General features: G+C 41.1%; 1 protein-coding gene across 28 annotated transcripts in view; it reads left to right on the top strand.

The window, feature by feature from the left end:
• LOC128689409 (protein abrupt) overlaps nucleotides 1-24,436 on the top strand; it is a 503,752-nt gene that overhangs the window by 123,136 nt on the left and 356,180 nt on the right. For 24 of the 28 annotated variants that reach the window (XR_011391809.1, XR_011391810.1, XM_070083616.1 and 21 more), the window contains exon 5: nucleotides 13,982-14,056. Coding sequence is in view for 26 of the 28 variants with exons in the window: in XM_070083616.1 (XP_069939717.1) it covers nucleotides 13,982-14,056 (75 nt within the window). In the remaining 2 variants the exon portion in view is untranslated. Of the gene's footprint in view, nucleotides 1-13,981; nucleotides 14,057-16,266; nucleotides 16,573-17,212; nucleotides 17,495-18,513; nucleotides 19,974-20,391; nucleotides 21,543-24,436 lie in introns of those variants that run through there. The other 4 variants (XM_070083671.1, XM_070083665.1, XM_070083672.1 and 1 more) reach the window with 4 other exon arrangements.

Below are 24,436 nucleotides of genomic sequence, written 5' to 3'. Positions count from 1 at the left end.
ATGTTTGATTGAATTTATACTGTCAGTGTAGTGTTTCTTTAAGTTTTCTAACTCTGCAGTCTCGCAGTCTCTCTCATGCCTTAAGGGGGGGGGGGCAGTGGTATTGAAAAGAGTATCATTGTTCCGCCAGGTGGATATACCTTTACAATACAATACAAGTTTTATTTCTTTGGAAGTTTACATTGAGATTCTGTAGTTACAATAATGAGTTGCAGTGCAAAGAGAGCCACTATCATGCCATGGCATTATGGGCAGACTAAAATAATGGCTTACAGACTACTTAATACTAGAGAAATTGATCATAGTTTGGTTTTTAAGTTGTACATTTGTTTTTATTTAAAGCAGAGAGTAAGCTAACTCAAGTTACAATGTTGGGATATTACATTGGAACAAAATTAAGTTATATTATTGGAATATAATATTGAGCGTTGGTGAAAGTAGTTTACAGTATGAGAATGCTACAATATGGTGTAAGGCAGTATAGTTTCGTGCAGGCATTTATACTACAATGTAGTAAGTATTAAGTTATGTATGAACTTTGGGTGTTTAAATTTTGAAGTGTTAAGATTTAGGTAATTGGGAGATCTTAATTTAAGTATTGAGTATTTAATATTTAGTTTAGGGTGAGAAGATGGTTTTTGAGAAGAGATTTAAATTGATGTTCAGACCTGGTTACTTTAGTATTTACTGGTAATGAGTTCCAAATTTTGGGGCCCTTTATGTGCATAGAGTTCTTACATATTGTGGTGTGGACACGGGTTACATCAAAAAGTGATCTGTCTTGTGTTATGGTCGTGTGTTCTATTAAGGTTGGTGAGGAGAAGTTTGAGCGAAGGGTTTACGTTTATCCATACTTACTCTTGTGCCTACTACAGTAGGCGCAAGAATTAGTGTGGATGTTCTTTACGGTGAGTAGTTTTAGACTTTTGAACATTAGTGGAGTATGCTGTCTGGAGTGGGAATTTGTTATCCTTCTGACTGCAACCTTTTGCCGGGTTATTAGTGGTCTTGGGATGATTTAATGTTGTCGATCCCCATGCACAAATACCATAGGTGAGATAAGGGAAGATGAGTGAGTGATACAGTGCAAGGAGATCTGATTGTGGAACATAGTACCATATCTTTGATAGTATGCCTACTGTTTTAGAGATTTTCTTGGAAATTTGTTGTATATGGGTCTGGAGTTTGAGGCTACTGTCAAGGTGGATTCCTAGGAATTTTCCCTCTGTGCGTCTTGTGATGGGTGATCTGTTTAGCGCTATGTTAAGTGGAACATTTGTGGCTCTGTTTCCAAACTGAATGAAATAGGTTTTGTCAGTATTGAGTGTAAGCTTGTTAGGCATCATCCAGGTAGATATTTTCTGCAATTCAGCATTAACAGTGTGGGTTTGGGTGAGAGAAGACGTATGTTGTGTCTGCAAATAATATGGGTTTGAGTAGTTGTGATGCATTCGGTAGGTCATTGATGTAAATGAGAAAGAGGAGAGGGCCAAGGACACTTCCTTGTGGGACCCCAACTGTAATTGGTTGTGTGGAAGAGTTAGCTCCATTTGTGTACAGATATTGGCTTCTGTTACTAAGGTATGACTTTAGGTAATTGAGGGAGTGGCCTCTTATACCATAGTGTGTTAATTTAATGTGCAGAAAATCGTGATCAGATGTATCAAAAACTTTACGTAAATCAATAAAGATTCCCGTTGGGACTTTCTTCTCGAGAGAGGTGTATATTAGTTCTAGCATGTGTACAATAGCATCATTTGTGCTTTTATTAGTCCTGAATCCATACTAAGAGGGGTTAAGTATGTCTTGAGAGACGAGGTAGGAATAGATCTGCATATGAATTAATTTTTCAAAAATTTTAGAGAGCAGAGGTAAGTTAGATATTGGTCTATAGTTATTCAAGTCTGATCTCCTTTGTGAATCGGGGTGACCCTCGCTATTTTGAGAATTGATGGGAAGGTTAAGGATTCGATGGATTTGCTAGTGTTGCAATAATTGGTGACTACTTGAGAAACTTTTTTGTACATGAAAGGTGGTTTTTAAGGGTGTTGAATATGAGCGAGATTTCTGTTAGGTTTGTTGCAGCTAGGAATAGTGTATTCGGGTAGGTGCCCATGAGGTAGTCTGATGGACGGGTGTTTGAGCTTGGGATTTTGCTCGCTAGATTCTTTCCTTTGGTGGAGAAGAAAACACTGTATCTGCTGTTTCAGTTGGTGGGAGTAGGGGTTCGTCTGATTTTGGTAATTTGAGTGTTTTGTTTTTGGATATCTTTTTAGTTGAGATAGAGTTTCCATATCACCTTTTATGTTATGTAATCTGTTCTCATAATACAGTTTTTCTTGACCTTCAGGCTGGTAAGGATTGACGAGTAACGTCTCTGATTATTTGGCCCATTGTATACCGTTTTTCATATAGGTGGTTTGTGTTCATGGATTTAAGGATGCTGGGTGTTAGCCAGGGGCTGTTTAGTCTGTTAGCGGTGATGTTTATTTGGGGGGGGGCAATGCTTGTTATAGACGTAAAAAATTATTAATACAGTCATCAGTATCTGTATATGTTTCTAGCTCATTATTCCAGTTGATGTTACTCAGAACTGTTAAAAAGTTATTAACTGTTGTTTCATTATGTAGTCTGAAGGTAACTTTAGTAGTGTCTTGGGGCAATTTACCTAGGTTGGTTATGTGAAAGGAAGGGTAGTGGTCTGTGATAATGCCTGATTTCGATATACCTTAAGAGAATGCAGATTTATTTTTTTTCATTACCCCTGAAGGTCACATTCAGTTCATACAACTGTATGGTTGACCAGGCAAGCGCCAGAGACTAGTAAGTCTGTCAGAACTCATCAAAGGCATAAGCACTAATCCTGCAGAATTTAAAAGAGAAATAGAAAACATTCCCTCTCATGCAGCACCAAAACAACACTTGCACGAGCTCTCGGTTAGGTTCCGGGCTACTGTTGTAAAGCTGAAGTCGCTGTAAAGTGAAACAACCTTTTTTTTCCACTTTCCATTGCATATAAAAGCCTGATAACATGTTATACTATCATATATTAAGTGAGCCATAGAACTAGACCTAAAAAATGCATATACCATACATGCATTACAAACATTAAAATATTTTTGTGCTAAACTTATAGTGAGTGGTGAATATATTGTAAGAGGTCTGAGTGAATGAAGAATGGGTATAGTTGAAAACTGCAGGCAGGTAAATACAGAGAAAGATCGCAGTAAGCAGGATTCGAACCCACTGCAGGATTAATGGCAAGGTTCCCAAGTGACTCTTCATCACTCAGCCACAAATGCCTCAAAAACTGGGCAGGCCGGGCACATCAGTGAGCCTCAAGCATGGATTCAAGCTATTTCATTCTTCTCCTGTATGTTCTGATCTCAAATGCAATTTTTATATCAGTGCACCACGCAGAAACAGGCGGGTATATACAAAGAAAGATCGCAATCAGTAGAATTCGAACCCACTACAGAAATACTGGTAAGGTTCCCAGGTGACGTTCTCTACCACTCAGCCACAAATGCCTCAAAAGCTGGGCAGTCTGGTTTACAAGCTACGTCTCTTCCCAGGCCGGGCACATCAGTCAGCGTCAGGCATGGATTCATGCTATTTCATGCTCCTCCTGTATCTTCTGACCTCACAAGTGATTTTTATATCAATGCATCACGGAGAAACAGGCGGGTATATACAGAGAAAGATCACAGTCAGCAGGATTCGAACCCACTTACCAATCTTCCTATAGTGGGTTCGAATCCTGCACGCGCTTGTACTAGCGATAATATCATGTGGACTACTTTCAGGTGTAGATTATAATATATTTCATCTATGTTCCAAGGGGTACAGATCGAAAGATTTTAATGTTGCAAGTAATTTAGGTGCTTGACTGTGCGAACAGTGTTCGGGTGCCGTGTGCACGATAAAAAAAAACAATGTATTAACATCCGTGGGCCCAAATTATTCAATATTGTACCAAAGGATATCAAAGATACTGCAAGGAAAAATTCGACAAATATCTCCATATCAACCAGCCTGCCGCCAACAGCAAAATCTTATGAGCTTCTTTCATATTAATATTCCCTATTCCCGTAATGTGTTCTTTTCAATTTTTGAGGCATAACCTGAGGTGTCAGGAAGGAGGGAAGAGGGATCGATCTTCAGAGCTGTTAACATTTGTAGAACATAATTGTAATCGAAAAATTATTTAAGCGGTCGTCTCATCACCTCCCTATCTTTTACTAATAGTCAAGAAATGTTCTTATAGTTTTGAAGATGCTGTCACTTCTTCCTCTCTCCTTGTCCTTTCTACCTTCCCTACTCCACCGCTTTCTATGTACCAACAGCCACAGCTTCCCTCCACACAATGTATCTACACCCTCGGTCTCCACTCAGTGTATCTTCAGCCTCCCTCTCTTAACCCAATGTACCTAGTGTCTCCTCTCCACCCACTGTACCTACTGCCTTCTTTCTCCAATCATTGTATCTAGAACTTCCTCCCTTTCTCCACCCAGTGTACGTACAGCCGTCCATTCCTCCACTATATGTACCTAAAACTCCTACCCCGCCCATGTACTTATAACCCCCCTCCCCCCTTCTCTCTCTCTCTCTCTCTCTCTCTCTCTCTCTCTCTCTCTCTCTCTCTCTCTCTCTCTCTCTCTCTCTCTCTCTCTCTCTCTCTCTCTCTCTCTCTCTCTCTCTCTCTCGCCTTGGAATGTATGTAGCTACAGCTTCTCCATCTCTCCTACCCGATGTATTTATAACCATCGTATTACATCCACATCCTCCCTTACCTTTTTAACACTTCTTAATTCTACACCTCTCATAATCTAGGATAATTTAAGGTTCCACATTACTGTAATTGTTTCTAAGGCTCGTCTACTCTTGTTTGTACTACATCCTTGCTTTTGTTGACTGCACACCTCCCTTGTCGGTTCTACAGATACTCCTTTACACTTGTTGGTTCTGCATCTCCTTGCCCTCCTTAAGCAGCAAAGCAATTGAAAAAAATAAAGATCACTCACATGGAATCACAACAATCACACTGTTTAGAGCCGTGTGGTTTTAGAGCAGGTTGTTCCTGCCTTTCACAATTGCTTGATCATTACGCTATGGTATGGTCGTAATGGTTTAGCAATTGGATGCACTGGAAGACAAGCTAAATGATGATGATTATGATGATCACTTATTTCGCATAAGCCTTCAACATGTTAAACCACAGTGTGACACCATGCAAAATGCGTGGGAAAAATTACTACTGGTAAAATGGGCAGATGGATATTTAACTAATATAGAAATAGAACTCGTAGAGGAGTATTGGTCAGAGTTTGCTACGGTGAAAAGCTGTTCCTCGAGGTACAGTATCTTGTGCTTGACATAGACAATTGCATAATCATAGAGCACCATAACATTGCTGATGACGCCAAGGTCATTGGAAGTGGCGTCCATAGAAAGCGCTGAATCTTCAGAACCATAAATTATTTCAGTGAATGTAAGACAATATGTTTAATGAGGACAAGTTTCAGTTACTCTGCTATGGAAGAATAGAGGAAATAAAAATTGAAATAGAGTACAGGATAAACTCAAATCATTGAAGAGTAGAATCTCCTTATGTGAAACTTTGTAATAATGATGCCAGAAGATCTCACATTCAGGGATCACAACAATGTCACTATTGCTTCAGCAAGGAAAATGATAGACTAGATAGATAAATAGAATTTTCAACACAAAGGTGATAATACTCTTGGAGGCAGGAGAGATTATTGTGCTAGAAAGCGTACAAAGAACTTTCACTGCCCGTATTCACTCGAACATCAGGATTGGACCCAGATCTGCATAGCAGAATTACTCCTTGTGAAAGCAAAGAACTCTGCAGATAGTGGAAACTACCTCGAACAAAAAGGAGGGGTGCGATGGGTACACTGATAGAGAACTCGTCGCATCATAGGTCCCCGACTTCTCAGCAGCGCCCTCCTTTCATAAGGAAAATTACCAACATACCTCTGGCTTCAACAGGGAACTGGACAAGTTCTTCACATCACTTCCTGACTAGCCGGGATGTGGTTAGTATGTTGCACTGCGTGCGGCCATCAGTAACAGCCGGCTTGATCAGGCTTCGATCCACCAGGAGGCTTGGTCTGCGACTGGGCCGCAGGGCCCTTTACCCCCAGAAGCATCCTTCAAGTGTTTCTTACCCTTGTTGATCTGACTATGGGTCAGGTAAGAGGTGATTACGGACAAGATAGACTCACTCAAAAGTTGCTCGGGTTAGCTCACCGACAGCAATAATGAAATGTGTAGTTTTGAACACTTCCTCTCAGTTTTTTCACAGGAAGATAGCGATATTCCAGAAGTAATAAATTATGTAAGATAAGATTTCGTTCGGATTTTTAACCTCGGAGGGTTGGCCACCCAGGATAACCCAAGAAAGTCAGTGCGTCATCGAGGACTGTCGAACTTATTTCCATTGGAGTCCTCAATCTTGTCCCCCAGGATGCGACCCACACCAGTCGACTAACACCCAGGTACCTATTTGCTGCTAGATGAACAGGACAACAGGTGTAAGGAAACGCGTCGAAATGTTTCCACCCCGCCGGGAATCGAACCCGGGGCCTCCATGTGTGAAGCGGGAGCTTAAGCCACCAGGCCACCCAATAAACTATGATAATAAGCTATGCACGATTAGGGTAACAAGTGACATGGTTCATAGGCAAATAGATAAACTAAAACCTAACAAATCCTCGGGCCCTGAAGAACTGTACGCAAGAGCTCTAAAGGAATGTAAAGAGGAGCTTAGCAAACCTCTGGCTAATCTTTTCAACATGTCACTACAAACTGGCATAGTGCCAAATAAGTGGAAAATGGCAAATGTGATACCTATTTTCAAAGGTGACAGGTCCTTAGCTTCGAACTATAGACCGATAAGCCTAATCTCCATTGTGGGAAAATTTATGGAATCGATAATTGCCAAGGCAATTCGTAGTCATCTTCAAAGGTATAAATTGATTAATAAATCCCAGCACGGTTTTACAAAAGGGTGTTCATGCCTTACGAATTTATTAACTTTTTTCACTAAGGTATTTTAGGAGGTAGATCATGGTAATATTTTGTTTATTTAGACTTCAGGTAGTCCCACATCAGAGACTATTGAGGAAAATTAAGGCACACGGAATAGGAGAATTTTTTTTTCCTGGATAGAGGCGTGGTTGACAGGCAGCAGAGAGTTTGCATAGATGGGATGAAATGAGAGGGGTAAGCGTCACGAACGGTGTTCCACGGGGGTCAATGTTGGGCCCCTTGTTCACAATCTACATACACGATATAGATTAGGGAATAAATAACGACATAAACAAATTTGCTGATGACACCAAAATGGACTGTCGAATTCATGATGAGGACAGGACGATTGGAATAGACTGATGCAGTGGTCGGAGAAGTGGCAGATGCAGTTTACTATAGTCAAATACAAACAGGAAAATAACTATGCCGCATATAAACTAAGTAATGTAGGTCTTAATATTACTGATTGTGAAAAGGATTTAGGAGTTCTGGTTAGCAGTAATCTAAGACCAAGGCAACAGTGCGTAAGTGTTTGCCATAAAGCTTCATATCAAGAAGCATAAATAATAGGAGTCCTCAGGTTATTCAACTATGTATCCTTGGTTAGGCCTCGTTTAGATTATGCTGCACGGTTCTGGTCACCGTATTACAGAATCGATATAAATGCACTGGAAAACATACGAAGGAGGATGACAAAGTTGATCACGTCTCAAAAATCTTCCCTATGAGGATAGACTGAGGGTTCTGAATCTGCACTCTCTAGACAGGCGTAGATGGGCGGATATGATTGAGGTGTATAAATGGAAAGCAGGAATAAATAAAGGGAATGTAAACAGCGTGCTAAAAATTATCTAGCCAAGACAGGACTCGCAGCATTAGTTTTAATTTGGAAAATTTCAGATTCACGAAGGATGTGAGAAAGCACTGGTTTGGTAATAGAGTTGTGGATGAGCGGAACGAACTCCCGAGTACCGTCCTAGAAGCTAAAACGTTGTGTAGTTTTAAAACTAGGTTAGATAAATACATGAGTGGGTGTGAGTTGTACCTGCCTAGCTTGTGCTAGTGGGCTGATGCCTTGCTCCTTCCTTAAGTGGATGCGACCTGACCTAACTAGGTTGGGTCATTGGCTTAAGCCGGTGGGAGACGGACTTGCCTCGCATGGGCCAGTAGGCCTGCTGCAGTGTTCCTGTTGCTTATGTTCTTATTTGTTCTATACTTCCTCCCATACTATAGTTCGTTCTATATCTTCCCTTATTCTTGTTGGTCCTACACCTTACTTTTATTTGTTCTACACCTCTTCCTTTACTCTTATTGGTTCTTCACTTTATTCGTGTTGGCTCAGCAGGACACCAGCAGCAACTGCATGGTTGACCAGGCAAGCATCAGACGAGCCTGGCGCAGTGCCGTGTTCTGGGAGTAGAAAAAAAATCGAAACTCATTATGGGTATGCTAAAGGTAAGGTACACCTCCCTTACTCTTTACTCTTGTTGGTTCTGTACCATATTTTTGGTTCTACCTTTTCCTTGGCCTTGTTGGTTCTACACCTTAAGTGTTCATTTTGGTTCTACACGACATCCCGTAATGATGTTTTCGGGGGTCAGCGCCCCTCTGACCGACCCAGTTCCAATACCAGCCTCCTGTTGAATAAAGCGCTGATCAGTCAATGCATGCAATCTTACAAAGGAGCCACAGCTACAATAACTTTTAGTAGATTCTTATGTTTCCTCATGAAGAGTGGTAATCCTCTTATGGTGTTAGGCTTGGTCTTTCCACACATGCTATGTTGTCATTCAGAGTACTCATGCTCTTCACTGGGGGTAATTTTCACCATCTGCCAGCGCTCTTGCTTTCGTAGGGAGTGATTTATATGTGTAACGGTGTTTTACAGTAATTTCATAACGCCCACCTAGGCCTATTTTCCATAGTCCCTGCTAGGAGGACTGCATTAAAATGAACCATCGTGGACAATCCACTCTTGCCCCAGCCGTACTTGGCTTGCTCTTACCCGTGTCTGCGCGAGTTTGTATATCCTGCTTTACTCTAACTTGACCGCCACCACATCACGAGATATTGTTTATCAAGGATGATTTGGCGTTATGATTATGTTCCTGTCTGTGTTGGATATGAGGGCGTAGAAAATGAATAGGGGGAAGTACTGTGTCTTGGGAACAGAGGTTTTCACCGTGGCAGAATTTGACTTGACTCAAGAGGGAACTGGACAAGTTCCTCAATTCAATTTTTTGTTACCTGTAATAAGAGCTCGGTTGTTCATGATTCATCGAGAGGCTTGGTCTTGGACTGGTGTGGAGGCATTGACCCCCGGAAGCAGCCCTCGAGTATGGTGAATGGTTCAGAGAACCGACATGTTGATACCCAAGAGTATCACGAGAGATTAGTGCAGAAACTAGAGGATCATGCACGTATAACAGGAAGGGCACTGCAGTGGATCAGAGAATACCTGACAGGGAGGCAACAACCAGTCTTGGTAAGGGATGAGGCATCATAGTGGGCGCCTTTGACGAGCGGGGTCCAGCAGGGATCAGTCCTGTTGGAAGGGCTAGACTCAGAATTGCCCGTGTTCGCAGATAATGTGAAGTTAATGAAGAGAATTAAATCAGATGAGGATCAGGCAGGACTACCAAGAGACCTGGACAGGCTGGACGCATGGTCCAGCAACTGGCTTCTCGAATTAACCCTGCCAAATGCAAAGTCATGAAGATCAGGGAAGGGCAAAGAAGACCGCAGACAGAGTATAGGCTCGGGGACCAAAGACTGCAAACCTAACTCAAGGATAAAGATCTTGGGGTGAGTATAATACCGAGCACGTCTCCGAAAGCACGCATCAACCAGATAACTGCTGCAGCGTTTGAATACCTCAGCAAGGAATCGTTCAAGACTCTGTACACCGTGTACGTCAGGCCCATACTGGTGTATGCAGCACCAGTTTGGAACCCACACTTGGTCAAACACGTCAAGAAATTAGAGAAAGTGCAAAGGTTTGCAATAAGGCTAGTTCCAGAGCTAAGAGGAATGTCCTGCGAAGAAAGGTTAAGGGAAATGGGCACTGAAGGACAGGAGGGTTAGGGGAGACATGATAACGACATAGGAAATACTCTGAGGAATAGATAAGGTGGACAGAGACGCGAAATTGTTTATCAATGGAGCAATGAAGATTAATTGAAAAGGTTTATAAAGATGTTCACTCTGTGGGATCATTCCCTGGAATAAACAACTTGTATGCATCTGTAAATAAGATTGACCCTACCATAACCTTGAGAGAGGTTAGAAATTTCTTAAATTCGGAAAGATCATATACTTTACATGCGCTTAAGCCTAAAGCGTTTCCTCGTAGGAAAATAACTGCATCCAAACCCAGGGTTATATTAAGTTATCATTTGGGGGATATGTCTAAATTATCCAGATACAGTATAATGATGGTTATAAATACATTCTTATGTGTATCAATTTGTTTTCTTCAAAATATTTACAAGCAATACTCATGAAAAAGAAGGACAAACCAAGCACTTTACTTGCTTTACAAAAAATATTGGAGAATGAAAAGGCGAAGAATATATCGAGATTATTTACAGATAGAAGCAAAGAATTTCTAAATATGCATGTTCAGAATTATCTCCAGAGTAAACGTATAAAGCTATGTCATGTATTTTCGAGTGAAACAAAGCTTTCATTGCAGAGAGTGTCTTGTAAACGTTAAAACTTACATTATACAAGTATGAAGCCTGGTCACAGACTGGGCCGCGGGGGCGTTGACCCCCGGAACCCTCTCCAGGTATAGGACACAGAAACAAAGGGTCACAGTTGGAAGCTGAAGACTCAGATGAGTCACAGGGATGTTGGGAAGTGTTTCTTCAGTGTTAGGATGTGGAACAGTCTGGCAAGTGATGTAGTGGAGGCAGGAACCACATTTAGTTTTAAGGCGGGGTATGATAAAGCTCATGGAGCAGGGACAGAGAGTACCTAGTAGCTACCAGTGAAGAAGCGGGGCCAGGAGCTGAGTCTCGACCCTTGCAACCACATTACGTGTGTACAAGTAGGGAGTATACACACACACACACTTACCTACACACACACACACACTTACCTACACACACACACACACACACTTACCTACACACACACACACTTACCTACACACACACACACACACACACACACACACACACACACACACACACACACACACACACACACTTACACACACACTTACACACACACACACCTACACACACACACCTACACACCTACCTACACACCTACCTACACCTACCTACACACCTACCTACACACCTACCTACACACACACACACACACACACACACACACACACACACACACACACACACACACACACACACCTACCTACACACACACCTACACACACACCTACACACACACCTACACACACACACCTACACACACACACACACACCTACACACACACACCTACACACACACACCTACACACACACACACACACACACACACACACACACACACACACACACACCTACACACACACACACCTACACACACACACACACACCTACACACACACACACACACCTACACACACACACACCTACACACACACACACACACCTACACACACACACACACCTACACACACACACACACCTACACACACACACACACACCTACACACACACACCTACACACACACACCTACACACACACACACCTACACACACACACACCTACACACACACACACCTACACACACACACACCTACACACACACACACCTACACACACACACCTACACACACCTACACACACACACACACTAACACACACACCTACACACACACACACACTAACACACACACACACCTACACACACACACACCTACATACACCTACACACACACACACACACACACACACACTAACACACACACCTACACACACACCTACACACACCTCGTAAGACGTATATATACGGCCGCGACAGTCAAAGGGTTAACCCTTTGACTGTCGCGGCCGTATATATGTCTTACGAGGTGTGTGTAGGTGTGTGTGTGTGTATGTGTATAGGTGTGTATGTGTATAGGTGTGGTTGTGTGTGTGTTAGTTACCATTTTGTCCTAGGCACATGTCGATTAGACACTAGACCTGTTGTGTGTGTGTGTGTACCTAATTGTACTCGCCTAATTGTGGTTTGCTAGAACTGTGTTCTCAGCTTGCCTCGTTAGGTATTCCTGGATTATAATTGGTTCAGCCTGAATACCACAAGGTTATGATTGGTTAAACCATACCACGGGCGGGATTGAACCCGCGGACAGAGAGTTATGATTGGTTACTGTCTCTCAGAGGTGAGGAGCTTGTTAGTGTCAGTGTGTGTTGTTCCTGCTTGTTGTGTGTGTCTGGTGTCCCTACTGCCCTTCCTACTGCTGTCTCCTATGCTGTTTCTCGCTCCTGAAGTTCTAGAAGTTCTTGACTCTTACATCCTTGACGTCTTGCAGATTTAAGGAAGCTGAGGTATACAAAGGTTATAGTTAATCTGATTGTTAACCTGACTCACTAATATAGCTCTCCCTTATATTAGTCTTTAAAGACTAATATAAGGGAGAGCTATATTAGTGAGTCAGGTTAACAGTCAGATTAACTATAACCTTTGTATACCTCAGCTTCCTTAAATCTGCAAGACGTCAAGGATGTAAGAGGAGTCAAGAACTTCTAGGAGAGCTTCAGGAGCGAGAAACAGCGTAGGAGACAGCAGTAGGAAGGGCAGTAGGGACGGGACACCAGACACACACAACAAGCAGGAACAACACACACTGACACTAACAAGCTCCTCACCTCTGAGAGACAGTAACCAATCATAACTCTCTGTCCGCGGGTTCAATCCCGCCCGTGGTATGGTTTAACCAATCATAACCTTGTGGTATTCAGGCTGAACCAATTATGATCCAGGAATACCTAACGAGGCAAGCTGAGAACACAGTTCTAGCAAACCACAATTAGGTGAGTACAATTAGGTACACACACACACACACACACACACACACACACACACACACACACACACACACACACACACACACACACACACACACACACACACACACACACCACATTCACACACCACACACATTCACACACACACATTCACACACCACACACATTCACACACACACACATTCACACACACACACATTCACACACCACACACATTCACACACCACACACACCATCACACACCACACACACATTCAAACACCACACACACCATCACACACCACACACAGCCACACACACACACAGCCACACACACACACACAGCCACACACATACACACAGCCACACACACACACACAGCCACACACACACACAGCCACACACACACACAGCCACACACACACACACATACACACACACACACACACACACACACACACACACACACACACTCACACACACATGCATGCATGCATATACTACAGGCCTAGTGTCTAATCGACATGTGCCTAGGACAAAATGGTAACTAACACACACACACACACACACACACACACACACACACACACACACACACACACACACACACTTGCTGCTCCATCTGCTCCATCTTGTCTAGTTACTTCCCTACAGTTTCCTCAAGATAGATAAAAAAATATTTTTGATTGCTGTTGTTAAAGCTTCGTTCACTGTTAATGTTTCTTGCTAAGATTACTGCGCCTTTTTCTTCCTGTGGAAATCATAAGACGATGTGGTAGTTTGATTGTTTACTAGTGAATTATTAAAGGCTTTGTTAAGTAATTTTATATAATGAAACTTTTGTGTATAATTTTTGGTATTAGTGGATAAAGGGATATTTTTTTTTTTTGTATTTTTTTTTTTTTTTTACCTTTTTAATGGGTGGTTGTGGTGTCTTCCTTAGGCCTTCCTCCTGGGATCTCGGCTCTGCCGGGCCCTTCCATGTCACAAGGTGCTGCTAGTCAAGATGCCAGCCAAGGTATGTACCAGATGCTACTGTAAAGCCTCTTTATGGAGTTTCACAGTCTTGGCCATTTGCTATAATTATTATTTAAGTCAGTTTGTCTTCAGTCATGTTGTGTTTTGTAATGTTGAATACGATTTTTAAAATATTTGTTAATGTTTAATTTAGACTCTTATTTGTTTTGTTTTCGTTTTTTAATGTTTAGTATTTGTCATTAAATTGAAAGACTGTGAAGCTTTAGATGAAAGACTGAAAACCAAATTACAAAATAAAATAACTATTTTTACCAAATTATAAGTACAATAGGAATGTGTCATTAATGGTTTTCAGTCATTCGTTATTATAATTATATTAATAAGAGTAAATGGGCATAATATGTACAATCTGAATGCTATCAACACTTGCATTTCTAAAGAACATATTGTTATAATGCAAATTATACAACAGCAGTAATGCTAAACATGTACAGTATTTTGCCCCTTAACTTTTCTTGAGTGCTTGAATATTTAGTAAATATGAATTGAATATTTATTTTTGAATATTCAGTTCTTATTGTATTGTTTATTCATGTAGTCTATAATGGCCCAATCATGTTTTTTTTTTTTTTTTTTTTTTTTTTTTTTTTTTTTTTTTTTTTTGTCTTGCATAGTTTAGGATGTAGTATTTTGTTGGTCATTGTTCTTCTTGACCTTATTTGTTTTTAAAAGAAATTATTGGGGCTAGCAATTTGTCCTTTTCAAGTACTACTGTGGATTAGGGTTGTATTGACTTATTGTAGTTCTTTCTTCTCTTGGGAACCTTGTGGTCTTTGTTTTGTTGCATATCTTCAGGTTGGGCCATTACCAAACACCAGGGCCTCATTTAACTTTCTTAGCATTAACTTTTAATGCACAAGCCAAAATGAACAGTACAGTATGCCGTCATGGTGTTTGGTCCGTAGTATCTATTTAATTATTAACAATATAATTAAGAAGAGAAGTAATATCTCAGACTTGGGGTAATGCTTCTTTTAGCAACTGCCTTAAAACAGTGAGTTATTAGTTATTTTGTTTCCATATTAAGGACAATTAGTTATAGATATCAAGACAAGTTATATGTTGAGAATTTAACTCCATAAATTAGTTTGACTATGAAGGCACCTAAGATGTAGCTGATACTAAAATACAACCCTTGCTGTTTTAATGTGCAGGTAGGTGAATGGCAGTTGCACCTGTGTAGAGTGAACTGTGACACAAGTAACACCAATCCCGAAACTTTCATTGCAAAAGCAAAACCCTGACATGCAAAGTATAAAATGGACAAAGGCTTTTCAGCCTGAGTCTCTTATGTGCCTCCTGCAGGAATCGTGTGTCCAGAAAATAGTGAAGGAAAGCTAAATTTTTTCATAATACAGTACTCAAAATGAAACCAGGCTTTATTTAGCCTTCTTGAAGCTTCTTGCGATTAAAGCTAACACAAGTACCACAGACTGGTGAGGGGAACTCAATGACATTATTACACATAATTGTGCTACGGCCATGTTGTTGGAGGTCAGACTCTGATTGCCGGTTTTTCCTACCGTTTCAGGAGGGATCAAAGTGCGCTTCAATCGGCCTTACAGTTGTACAGTGTGTGACTTTAGCACGTTTTGCCGCCGCTCATTCTCCAAACACCTCCTAGAGACACATCCGGCCATCAAAGTCTGTGACATGATCAAGAAAAAGAAGTCATAAAGAGACAGTGATTTTGTTTTTATCATTATTAGTTTTAAAGGGGAGGAAGAATGGAAAGAGTGAAAGACAGTGTTCGCAATATGACAGTTCTTTAAATGAAACTGCATATCTCCAGCGTTGCTAATGCTATCTATTTATTGGACACTTAACGGTGCAAATGTGAATAGCATATTGAGCTATGGAAGAACCAGTACCCACGTAAACTCTTCGTGAAGTTCTCAAATGGAGTACTTAATCTCCCAATGGTGCTTTATATCTTGACAATTTGCAATCTAATTTCCTAGTCAGAAATGACATTTACGGATATTCATCCTGTAATGTAGTTATACACGCAATAATTCCCTTTGTACTGTATAAGTGTTATGTTACAGTCCTGTAAAATTTGTCAATTAAATGGATGAAGCCATTTTGTGTTTCATTCAAAGTAAACTTTCCATACTATGGTTGCTGTGTCTTAAAAAAAAAAAGCTGGCTTCTTTTAAAATTCTAAGTGGGATGTTTTCACTCTTGCAGGGCCCAGCCTGGCCTCAGACGATTCAAGCCAATATTGCCCATATTGTGGTAAAGTAATCAGGCACCGTAGTAACCTGCGAAAACACATAGCCGACATGCACTCTGGAATATACTACCAGTTCAGGTGCATTGTGTGCGCAAAAGTGTTTCGCACCAAGAATTCGATGTTGACGCACACCTATAGGCAACACCCAGGCATAAAGGTGAAGGGTAACAATCATGCTAGCACCCCCACAGCAGCAGCTACCATTTACCATCACACTCCAACCACCTCCAACAGTCATTAAGAGCCCCTTGTCTTCTCTGTTACAGGAAGGCTAAACATTGGGTTCGTTGTGTGTAGCTTCTGTAAGAAAACCTTCTCGTGCATTAGCAGCCTGCGCACGCACATCAGAGACATCCATGACAATAGTGGCCCGTATTGGTGCCCCCACTGCAACAAACCCTCAAAGAGTCAGTCAGGATTAAGAATGCACATCCAGAGACACCATCGTAACTAAATCAGCATCAACCATCTACAAGACTAAGAAGGCCTTTGGTCTCTTTCCAGGCCGTGTTGTATCCTCGGGCCTGCCATGTCCTCACTGTTGGAAACTATTCTCCTGCGCAGGTAGCCTGCGCATCCACATCAGGGACATACACACAGCAAGTGGCCCTGTCTGGTGCCCCATTTGCAACAAGCCGGCCAAAAATAAGAATGCATTGAGGGTGCACATTCACAGGAATCACAGGCGTTGTGATAACCAGTGATTTTTGTAGTCTGTGGACATGGGGTGGAATAGTAGTGATAGCTTGTGATAGCTGAATGTAGCAGAGCACTGTATAATTGTTGCTTCTAGTCGTGATATATGTGCAGTAGTGCTGAGACAGAAGATTGCAGGCTTTAGACTGTGAAGTTGTGTGTCTGAAACACAGGTCCCTTCAGCAGTGTCTTCTCGTTTTGCAGGCCGGCCTCCACCATCATCAATTGTCAGTGAGCAACTTCAGTCAGTGATCCCACAATGTCCGCAGTGTGGCAAAGTGTTCTCATGTGTATCCAATGTGCGTGTACATATACGTGATGTGCACGGTACGGACGGGCCCTATATCTGCCACCTATGCAACAAGCTCTCTAAGAGTGTAAATGGACTGCGTGTACACATGCATCGCAATCATAGACACCTCCAGCACCCTCTCCTTCCCCATCTTCCTGCTCCTTCACAACCTCTACATTAAGGTTTCCGTCTCTTTCCAGGCAGGGCCAGCTTCTATATGGACTTACTCCATTGTCCATACTGTGGCAAAACGTACACATCCATTGGAAATCTGCGGGTGCACTTTAAAGACGCACATCTCAACTATGGGCCCTTCCCTTGTGCCATGTGCGATAAAGTGTCAAGAACCCGGTCGGGCCTGAGGATGCACATACAAAGGCACCACCGCAACAAAGTCAACTGACAGCACCTCACTCAGGATGCAGTAGGATTGGCCAGTGCCATGCTTGCAAACCGTGTCCACTAAGTGCTTATTAAGCTGACAGTGAGAGTTAGATGTATGCATGAAATGGTGCTTTTAGGATGGAACACAAATTGTTTATTTGCGCTTGATGAGGAAATCGCAAGCTCGTATCCTCAAATTATCTCAACTGCTAAAAGATTTAATTTTTTATTTTTGTATGATACTCCCTGTGTATTTTTTGAAATGGGTCTTGGCACAGTGATAAGAATGTGTGAACACCAAGGCCTTGTGAATTTGGATGTAGGGTGAATATGATGTATGTATATGGTTGTTGGTGATGAGTCCATAAGTGGCTTAGAAGTCTACAGGAAGGGTAAACAAGAGGTCTTCTGAGCTTGGTATACGGGTGAAAGTTAAAGCCGGCCTCATTGTCAATGCCTTGTGCTAGAGCTGGTCCCTCTCTCTTGTAAGGCAGTGATACTGTGTGAGAAATGTCATTATTTGTAGTTTGAGCTTTATTGTCTTGTATGGCTTCTTGTTTGGCTATAAAGTGAAGTAGGATTGTATGGGCATAATGAAACCTTCAACAGCTGGGGTCCGACAAGTTTAATAATGCTTTTCTAAAAGGTTGGTGGCAAGTGTCAGGGCACAGTAGAGTAAGAGCATGCTGCCAGTAAGTCACGGGACTGTAGACTTTCGTAGTCCACCTGCCTGCTGCCTGACATGCCTGCATCTTACTTTGCATGCCCTCACATGATGCTACTCTTGTCATAGCAGTAGATAGTAAAGGGTGTTGTTTTGTCATTACAGGTTTGGGCTTTTTCCCCCTGGTCCGTGAACGCAGGCAGATCCGGTATGAATGCTCAGTGTGTGGTCGTACATTCAGTAATGTGTACAATCTGAAGGTTCACATGCGGGACCAGCACTCAGGCCTTGGCAGTGCTAAGTGTGAGATTTGTGGCCTCTCGTTCAAAAATCTGAGTACACTTCGGGTGCACAAGAGTAACTACCACCGCAAGCCGGCCAGCAAGACCAACCCTTCTACCTCTGCTACCACCACACAGGCACTGGATGATCCGCGCCTGCACGCCTGACCGTGCAGCAGTAACCCCTGTGGTGTCTCATTACAGGCTCCGTGGGCAGCACAATCCCCCTGGCCCCCCTCAACCATGGTGGTGGCCGGGATGGCTGTGGTGACAACAGCGGCCTTGACTGTGTAGGGTCGTGGCAGCCAAGGATATCAACAGCACCCATCTGCTGGCCCAGGCCACCTGGATCCAAGTTTGCGTGTGAGCTGTGTGGGAAGGAGTTTACACGCAGGTACTCTGTAAAGGTGCACCAACGTGATTCCCACTTCACCAGACCTGATGCTGTGTTCAAGTGCAGACAGTGTGGCCGCACTGCTGCCACGCAGAAAGCTCTCAAAATGCATGTGCACCGTTACCATCGGAGTATACAGCTGTGACCTGATAAGACTAGGAGCCAACCAGCACTTAGTAGCTCTGCCATGACTTGGCTAAATGTAGACTATAGGTTGTGTAGCTGGGTCTTCCAGAAATAGTTCAGCGTGGTAGTAACACACACCACTGTCGTTTTTCAGGCTACGAGTGGCTGAGTGGGGATCTCAGGGAGTCTCGCCCCAGATATCCTTGTGAGCTTTGTGGGAAAGGCTTCACTCGTAGATACAACCTTAAAGTACACCAGCAGGACGTCCACTTTAATCCCATACAAATGGCATTTTACTGTACGCTGTGTGGCAAACAAACCACCAGCAAAAATGGTCTCAGGCAACACCTTCTCAAGTACCACCCTAAACACTGACAGAGAATGGCCCCTAGGGGTCCACACATTTCCTGCAGTATTAACGCCTCAATTATCACCTCACTGGAGATGCAATGCATCCCAGAATCATATCTACCTCTCGTCTCAAACTAATTCCTCAGCACATTTCATATACATTATAAACCATCCCGACCTCAATTGTAAAAAAAAAAAAAATGCCACTGCCGTACAAGACTGAGGGATCAAAAGAGAATTATATAGATATTGCTATTTTAGTCACTGCTAACATTAGTGCCTAGGTGCCAAAGACAGCCAGGAAACGCAAACCTCATGTCATATACCTCCACAATGTATGTATGTTGATCATATATATATAGATATATGTATGTATATTAAATAAAATAACGTACACAACATAATCACAAACCCACATGTACAGGGTATTTGTACAGTAGAAATATACAATAAAATACTCAATATAAATAGGAGGAGTTGTTTTATGTAACCCTGGTTAAAAAATGTCAAAAATGCTTTAAAAAAGTATAAAAGTGTGAAGTTCATTTGCAGATTTGAGTGAAAATAATTAGTCAGTCCTGTAGGCTTGTGTTGTCCAATTTTAGAAAAATGGAGGCTTAACAAGCACGTCAGTGACAATTTTGAAGCCAAGAAAGCTTAACAGTTAAATTTATTTTTGTTGTATAACAGTTGAGGTGTAAGGCATAATTGCAGCAGTATTTTATACTCTAAATATAACCTCTTCTGTGCACTCAAGAAGTGAGAAACAAATGGGAGGGCTGGAATAAACACAAAGTGGCCATTTGAAAGTAGGATGAGTTGGTAATCGGCATTGCCGTGGAAGCCTGGCCTTGTGACCTGACTGACCTGGGCCTCTTTCTTGTTTTTCAGGCCGGTCAGCAACAGGCACTACCCCCTCCACACCAACCAGTCCTTCTTCACTGTTGTCCTTCCAAATTCAACATCATCAACAACAGCAGCAGCAGCAGTGCCCTCATTGCTTGAAAATGCTGTCCTCACGGCAAAGCCTTTTAAGGCATATTGAGGATCGTCACATGCTTACACAGCCATACCGCTGTTCAATCTGTGGCAGCCTATGCAAAACTAAAAATGCTTTGCAGAAGCACCATTATACCTACCACAGGGGCCTACCTTTGAGAATCCTTTAAGTCACTTAATGTGTGTATAACCAAAAGGAGCCCTCAACTTGTTCCTATACTGTTAAATGCTCTCTCTCAAACCTGGTTATACCTTCCCTGAGGGGATGAGGATGTGGTTGTACAAATGTACCCATGATCATTTAATATCTAAAAACACATGAAAATAAGTTTGGGAATTAATTGTTCCTATTAATGAATGTGTACCAAACTAGGTTTGAGCATTGTAGCTGTATTTTGAGCAATGCCTCCTTTGCTGCCCATTGATGATACACATGTGCACCTAGGGCTGCCTTGCTTCATGAAACACTTGCATTGCACCACAGGGTCTTGATGGTGTTGGCCCTGTACTCTTATATTGAGCCAAATATATAAATGCTGTTGTATTGAAAAGTGGAACCAAACTTAAAGTCCTTCATATTGTACAGATAGAGGAAACTTGTATACATGTGATATGGTAATTTCCAAGTACAGTACTAATACAAAGAGGAAATTTCATTTTTTTAAACACGATAGACTTTTAGAAAAAGGTTGTTGAATACACTTGCATTAATGTGAAAAATTGTGAAGGTGAAAACTCATTGGATGTGATGGGTGTACACATCTAATTTTTGAAGTATTTAAAATTCCGGCCAATCTTTCTTGTACTGCTGTTCAGGTAAATTTTTATCTTAAATTGAAACTACCTCACATCATTCAGAACTAAGCTGCTTCTGATAATATGCAAGATAACAGTCGGTGACTTGTTTATGCATAAATTGGAAGCTCTGTTTATGCATTCCATTCACATCTGAAGAGTAGTATGATAATGTTGGGGTTTTATTTGTCATATAATAGTAAGACAACGTGAGTAATTTGCAGAGTAGCTTTGGATTTCTTTGGAAAGAAGATTGTGAGATGTTATTGTATTTATATATATTTTATCTAATATATATATATACTGTTATGATTCTGAACATTATATTTATGGTATGTATTTATGTGTATTATATATATTGTATCTAATATATATTGTACATATATTATTCTGAATATTATATTTGCAGTGTGTGTGTATATTATACATTATATATACAGTGGTACCCGGAGTTTCGTACAGCTCCCAACTCGAACAATTATGTAAGTGTATTATTATAAGTGATTTTGTAAGTGTATTTTTGGGGTCTGAAACGGACTAATCTAATTTACATTATTCCTCATGGGAACAAATTCGTTCGGTAACGGCACTCGAACAGCCTTATGGAACGAATTATGGCCGAAACTCGGGGTACCACTGTATGTATGTGTATGTATGCTTGTATTTATGTGTGTGTGTGTTTTGAGCATTTTAGCCAGAGCAGTCAAAGCATCAGAATTTTCTTATATATTTTTATATTTTTATCTTTCATCTGATAGAAATATACTATATACTCATGAGAATTAGCATAATTTTAAATTTTCTTCCAAAACTAACCTTTGCACCTGTCCAGACCTTGCTATGGTAATACAACTTAATCCTACAGAATCTGTCTACAGTCAGACTAGTTTTAGTATTGTTTATCAATAAAGTTTGTTGCCTTGTGTGATACCCAAGCTGATTTTTACAGTTGTAACAAATTATTCAGTGCTCTTATTATGGTGGGTTATGCATGCCTGCAAGTTCTGGTTAAAATGTGCAGTGTCCACGAATTTCTTTTAAGATTTCAAACATATAATAGTTGACAAAAAATATATGAAAATGCAGTTCTCTGCATACAGTAGTGTAATATTTATAAGATGGATTGGAAATAACGGGGACTGTGAAATATCCTCTCCAAGCTATCCTAATTTCATGCCCGTGGACTTTTTATTGGGGTTTATAAGGGAATGTTTTCCAGATATTACCAGTAAGCTGACATACTAGAAGAAATTATGGCATCAGAGAAGTCACACTGGATATGTTGATCTGTACATGGAATAAATTAGAGTATGGATCAGTCACTATTGGAGCCTATGTTGAGGTTACAAAGATAAGACAACCATGACACTGTATAAAACACTGTCATCTGTCAAATGCAAAAAACTACATTTTCATATGTTAACATTTTGTTGTATAAAAAAACCATGTACAATTGGAAAAAGGATTTTGTGGACTGTGCGTGCGTGTATTTCTTTTTGAGCGCATATTAATGTGACATGCATGTGTGTGTGTGTGTGTGTGTCAGAGAGAGAGAGAGAATGTGGTATATAGTACTTTATATTTTTTAGCAAATTTGCTGTTTCTATCCAAGGCAGAGTGACTTAAAGCAGATTATATTTATGGGGGAAGTGCTAAACTAGTATCATGCAATGCCTGTGTTATGGGAGGTAATTAAGTTTGATCTAAGGAAGGGGAGGGGTAGCTCCAGTTCCTTGAGTCAAGAGTTCTTCGCACCTTTAAGGAAACAAAGCACAAAATGCAAATGATGTGCCTCATGAGATAAGTCGGTCAAACAAGCCAAACTGTTATAATGATTATTTTTAATGTTCTGGTAGATGTATTTGTAATATGAATTAACATACGCAAACTTTTCATTTTGGACTAAAACTATCTGAACCGACTGACCTTATTCTTAAACTTAGTTAACACACTTACCTGATCTTTGCATTAAAACTAACTTAACATACTGACCTGATCTTTCTAAATTTGCATACGGTATAGCTTAGCCCAACTCAAGCTATGCTATATAAGGTAAGCCTAAATTTAGTTGGTTGTTTTTATCATTGATATATAAAATTTTTTTATGCATTTAATGTTCACAAATTTACACCAAAAAATAATAAATGCGCTGCTTTTTAGCAAAGCAATCATTGCCTGAAAAACAAAGTCCACAGTTATAGCTATTACATAATTGTTCTATATATGTATGTATGTATGCACACACACACACACACACACACACACACACACACACACACACACACACACACACACACACACACACACACACACACACACACACACACACACACACTAACAAGCTCCTCACCTCTGAGAGACAGTAACCAATCATAACTGACCGCGGGTTCAATCCCGCCCGTGGTATGGTTTAACCAATCATAACCTTGTGGTATTCAGGCTGAACCAATTATAATCCAGGAATGCCTAACGAGGCAAGCTGAGAACACAGTTCTAGCAAACCACAATTAGGTGAGTACAATTAGGTACACACACACACACACACACAACAGGTTTAGTGTCTAATCGACATGTGCCTAGGACAAAATGGTAACTAACACACACACACAGTCAGACAAAATTAATTTTCACAGTTGCTTTAATTAAAGTAAATTAAAAGTGAACATAGGCAAAAAATACAAGCAAGGTGATGAGGGTGATAAAAATTTGATAATGAAAGATTCGTTATCAGAAAAAGAGGATGTATGGAGGAAGTGAATGTCTTTCAGATATTTGGGAGTGGACAGGTCTATGAAAGATGAGGTGAACCATAGAATTGACGAGGGACAAAAGGTGGTCAATGCATTGAGGCTTCTATGGAGACGAAGGTTATCCATAGAGGCAAAAAAGGGAATGAATGAGAGTATAGTGGTACCAATACGGTAATGGGTGAAGCATGTGTTGAGAAAGTTGCAGCGAGGAGGAGGCTGGAGCCAGTGGACATGTTGTTTCGAGATTAAAAGTAGATACAGGTTTACTGAAAGTATTATCCAGAATGCTCCGGAGGGATTGTCCAGGTAGTTTGGATATTTACAGAAGAGGGTGTATAAATCTTTAATGGTGGTAATGTGGGGTAGGGGTCGTCGTAGGAATGGTTGGAAGG

This window comes from Cherax quadricarinatus, chromosome 1 (assembly GCF_038502225.1).
Source record: "Cherax quadricarinatus isolate ZL_2023a chromosome 1, ASM3850222v1, whole genome shotgun sequence".
In the NCBI taxonomy this organism is placed as follows: domain Eukaryota; kingdom Metazoa; phylum Arthropoda; class Malacostraca; order Decapoda; family Parastacidae; genus Cherax; species Cherax quadricarinatus.
Note: the sequence above shows the minus strand (reverse complement) of the source record. Positions and strands in the feature narration are given on the sequence as shown.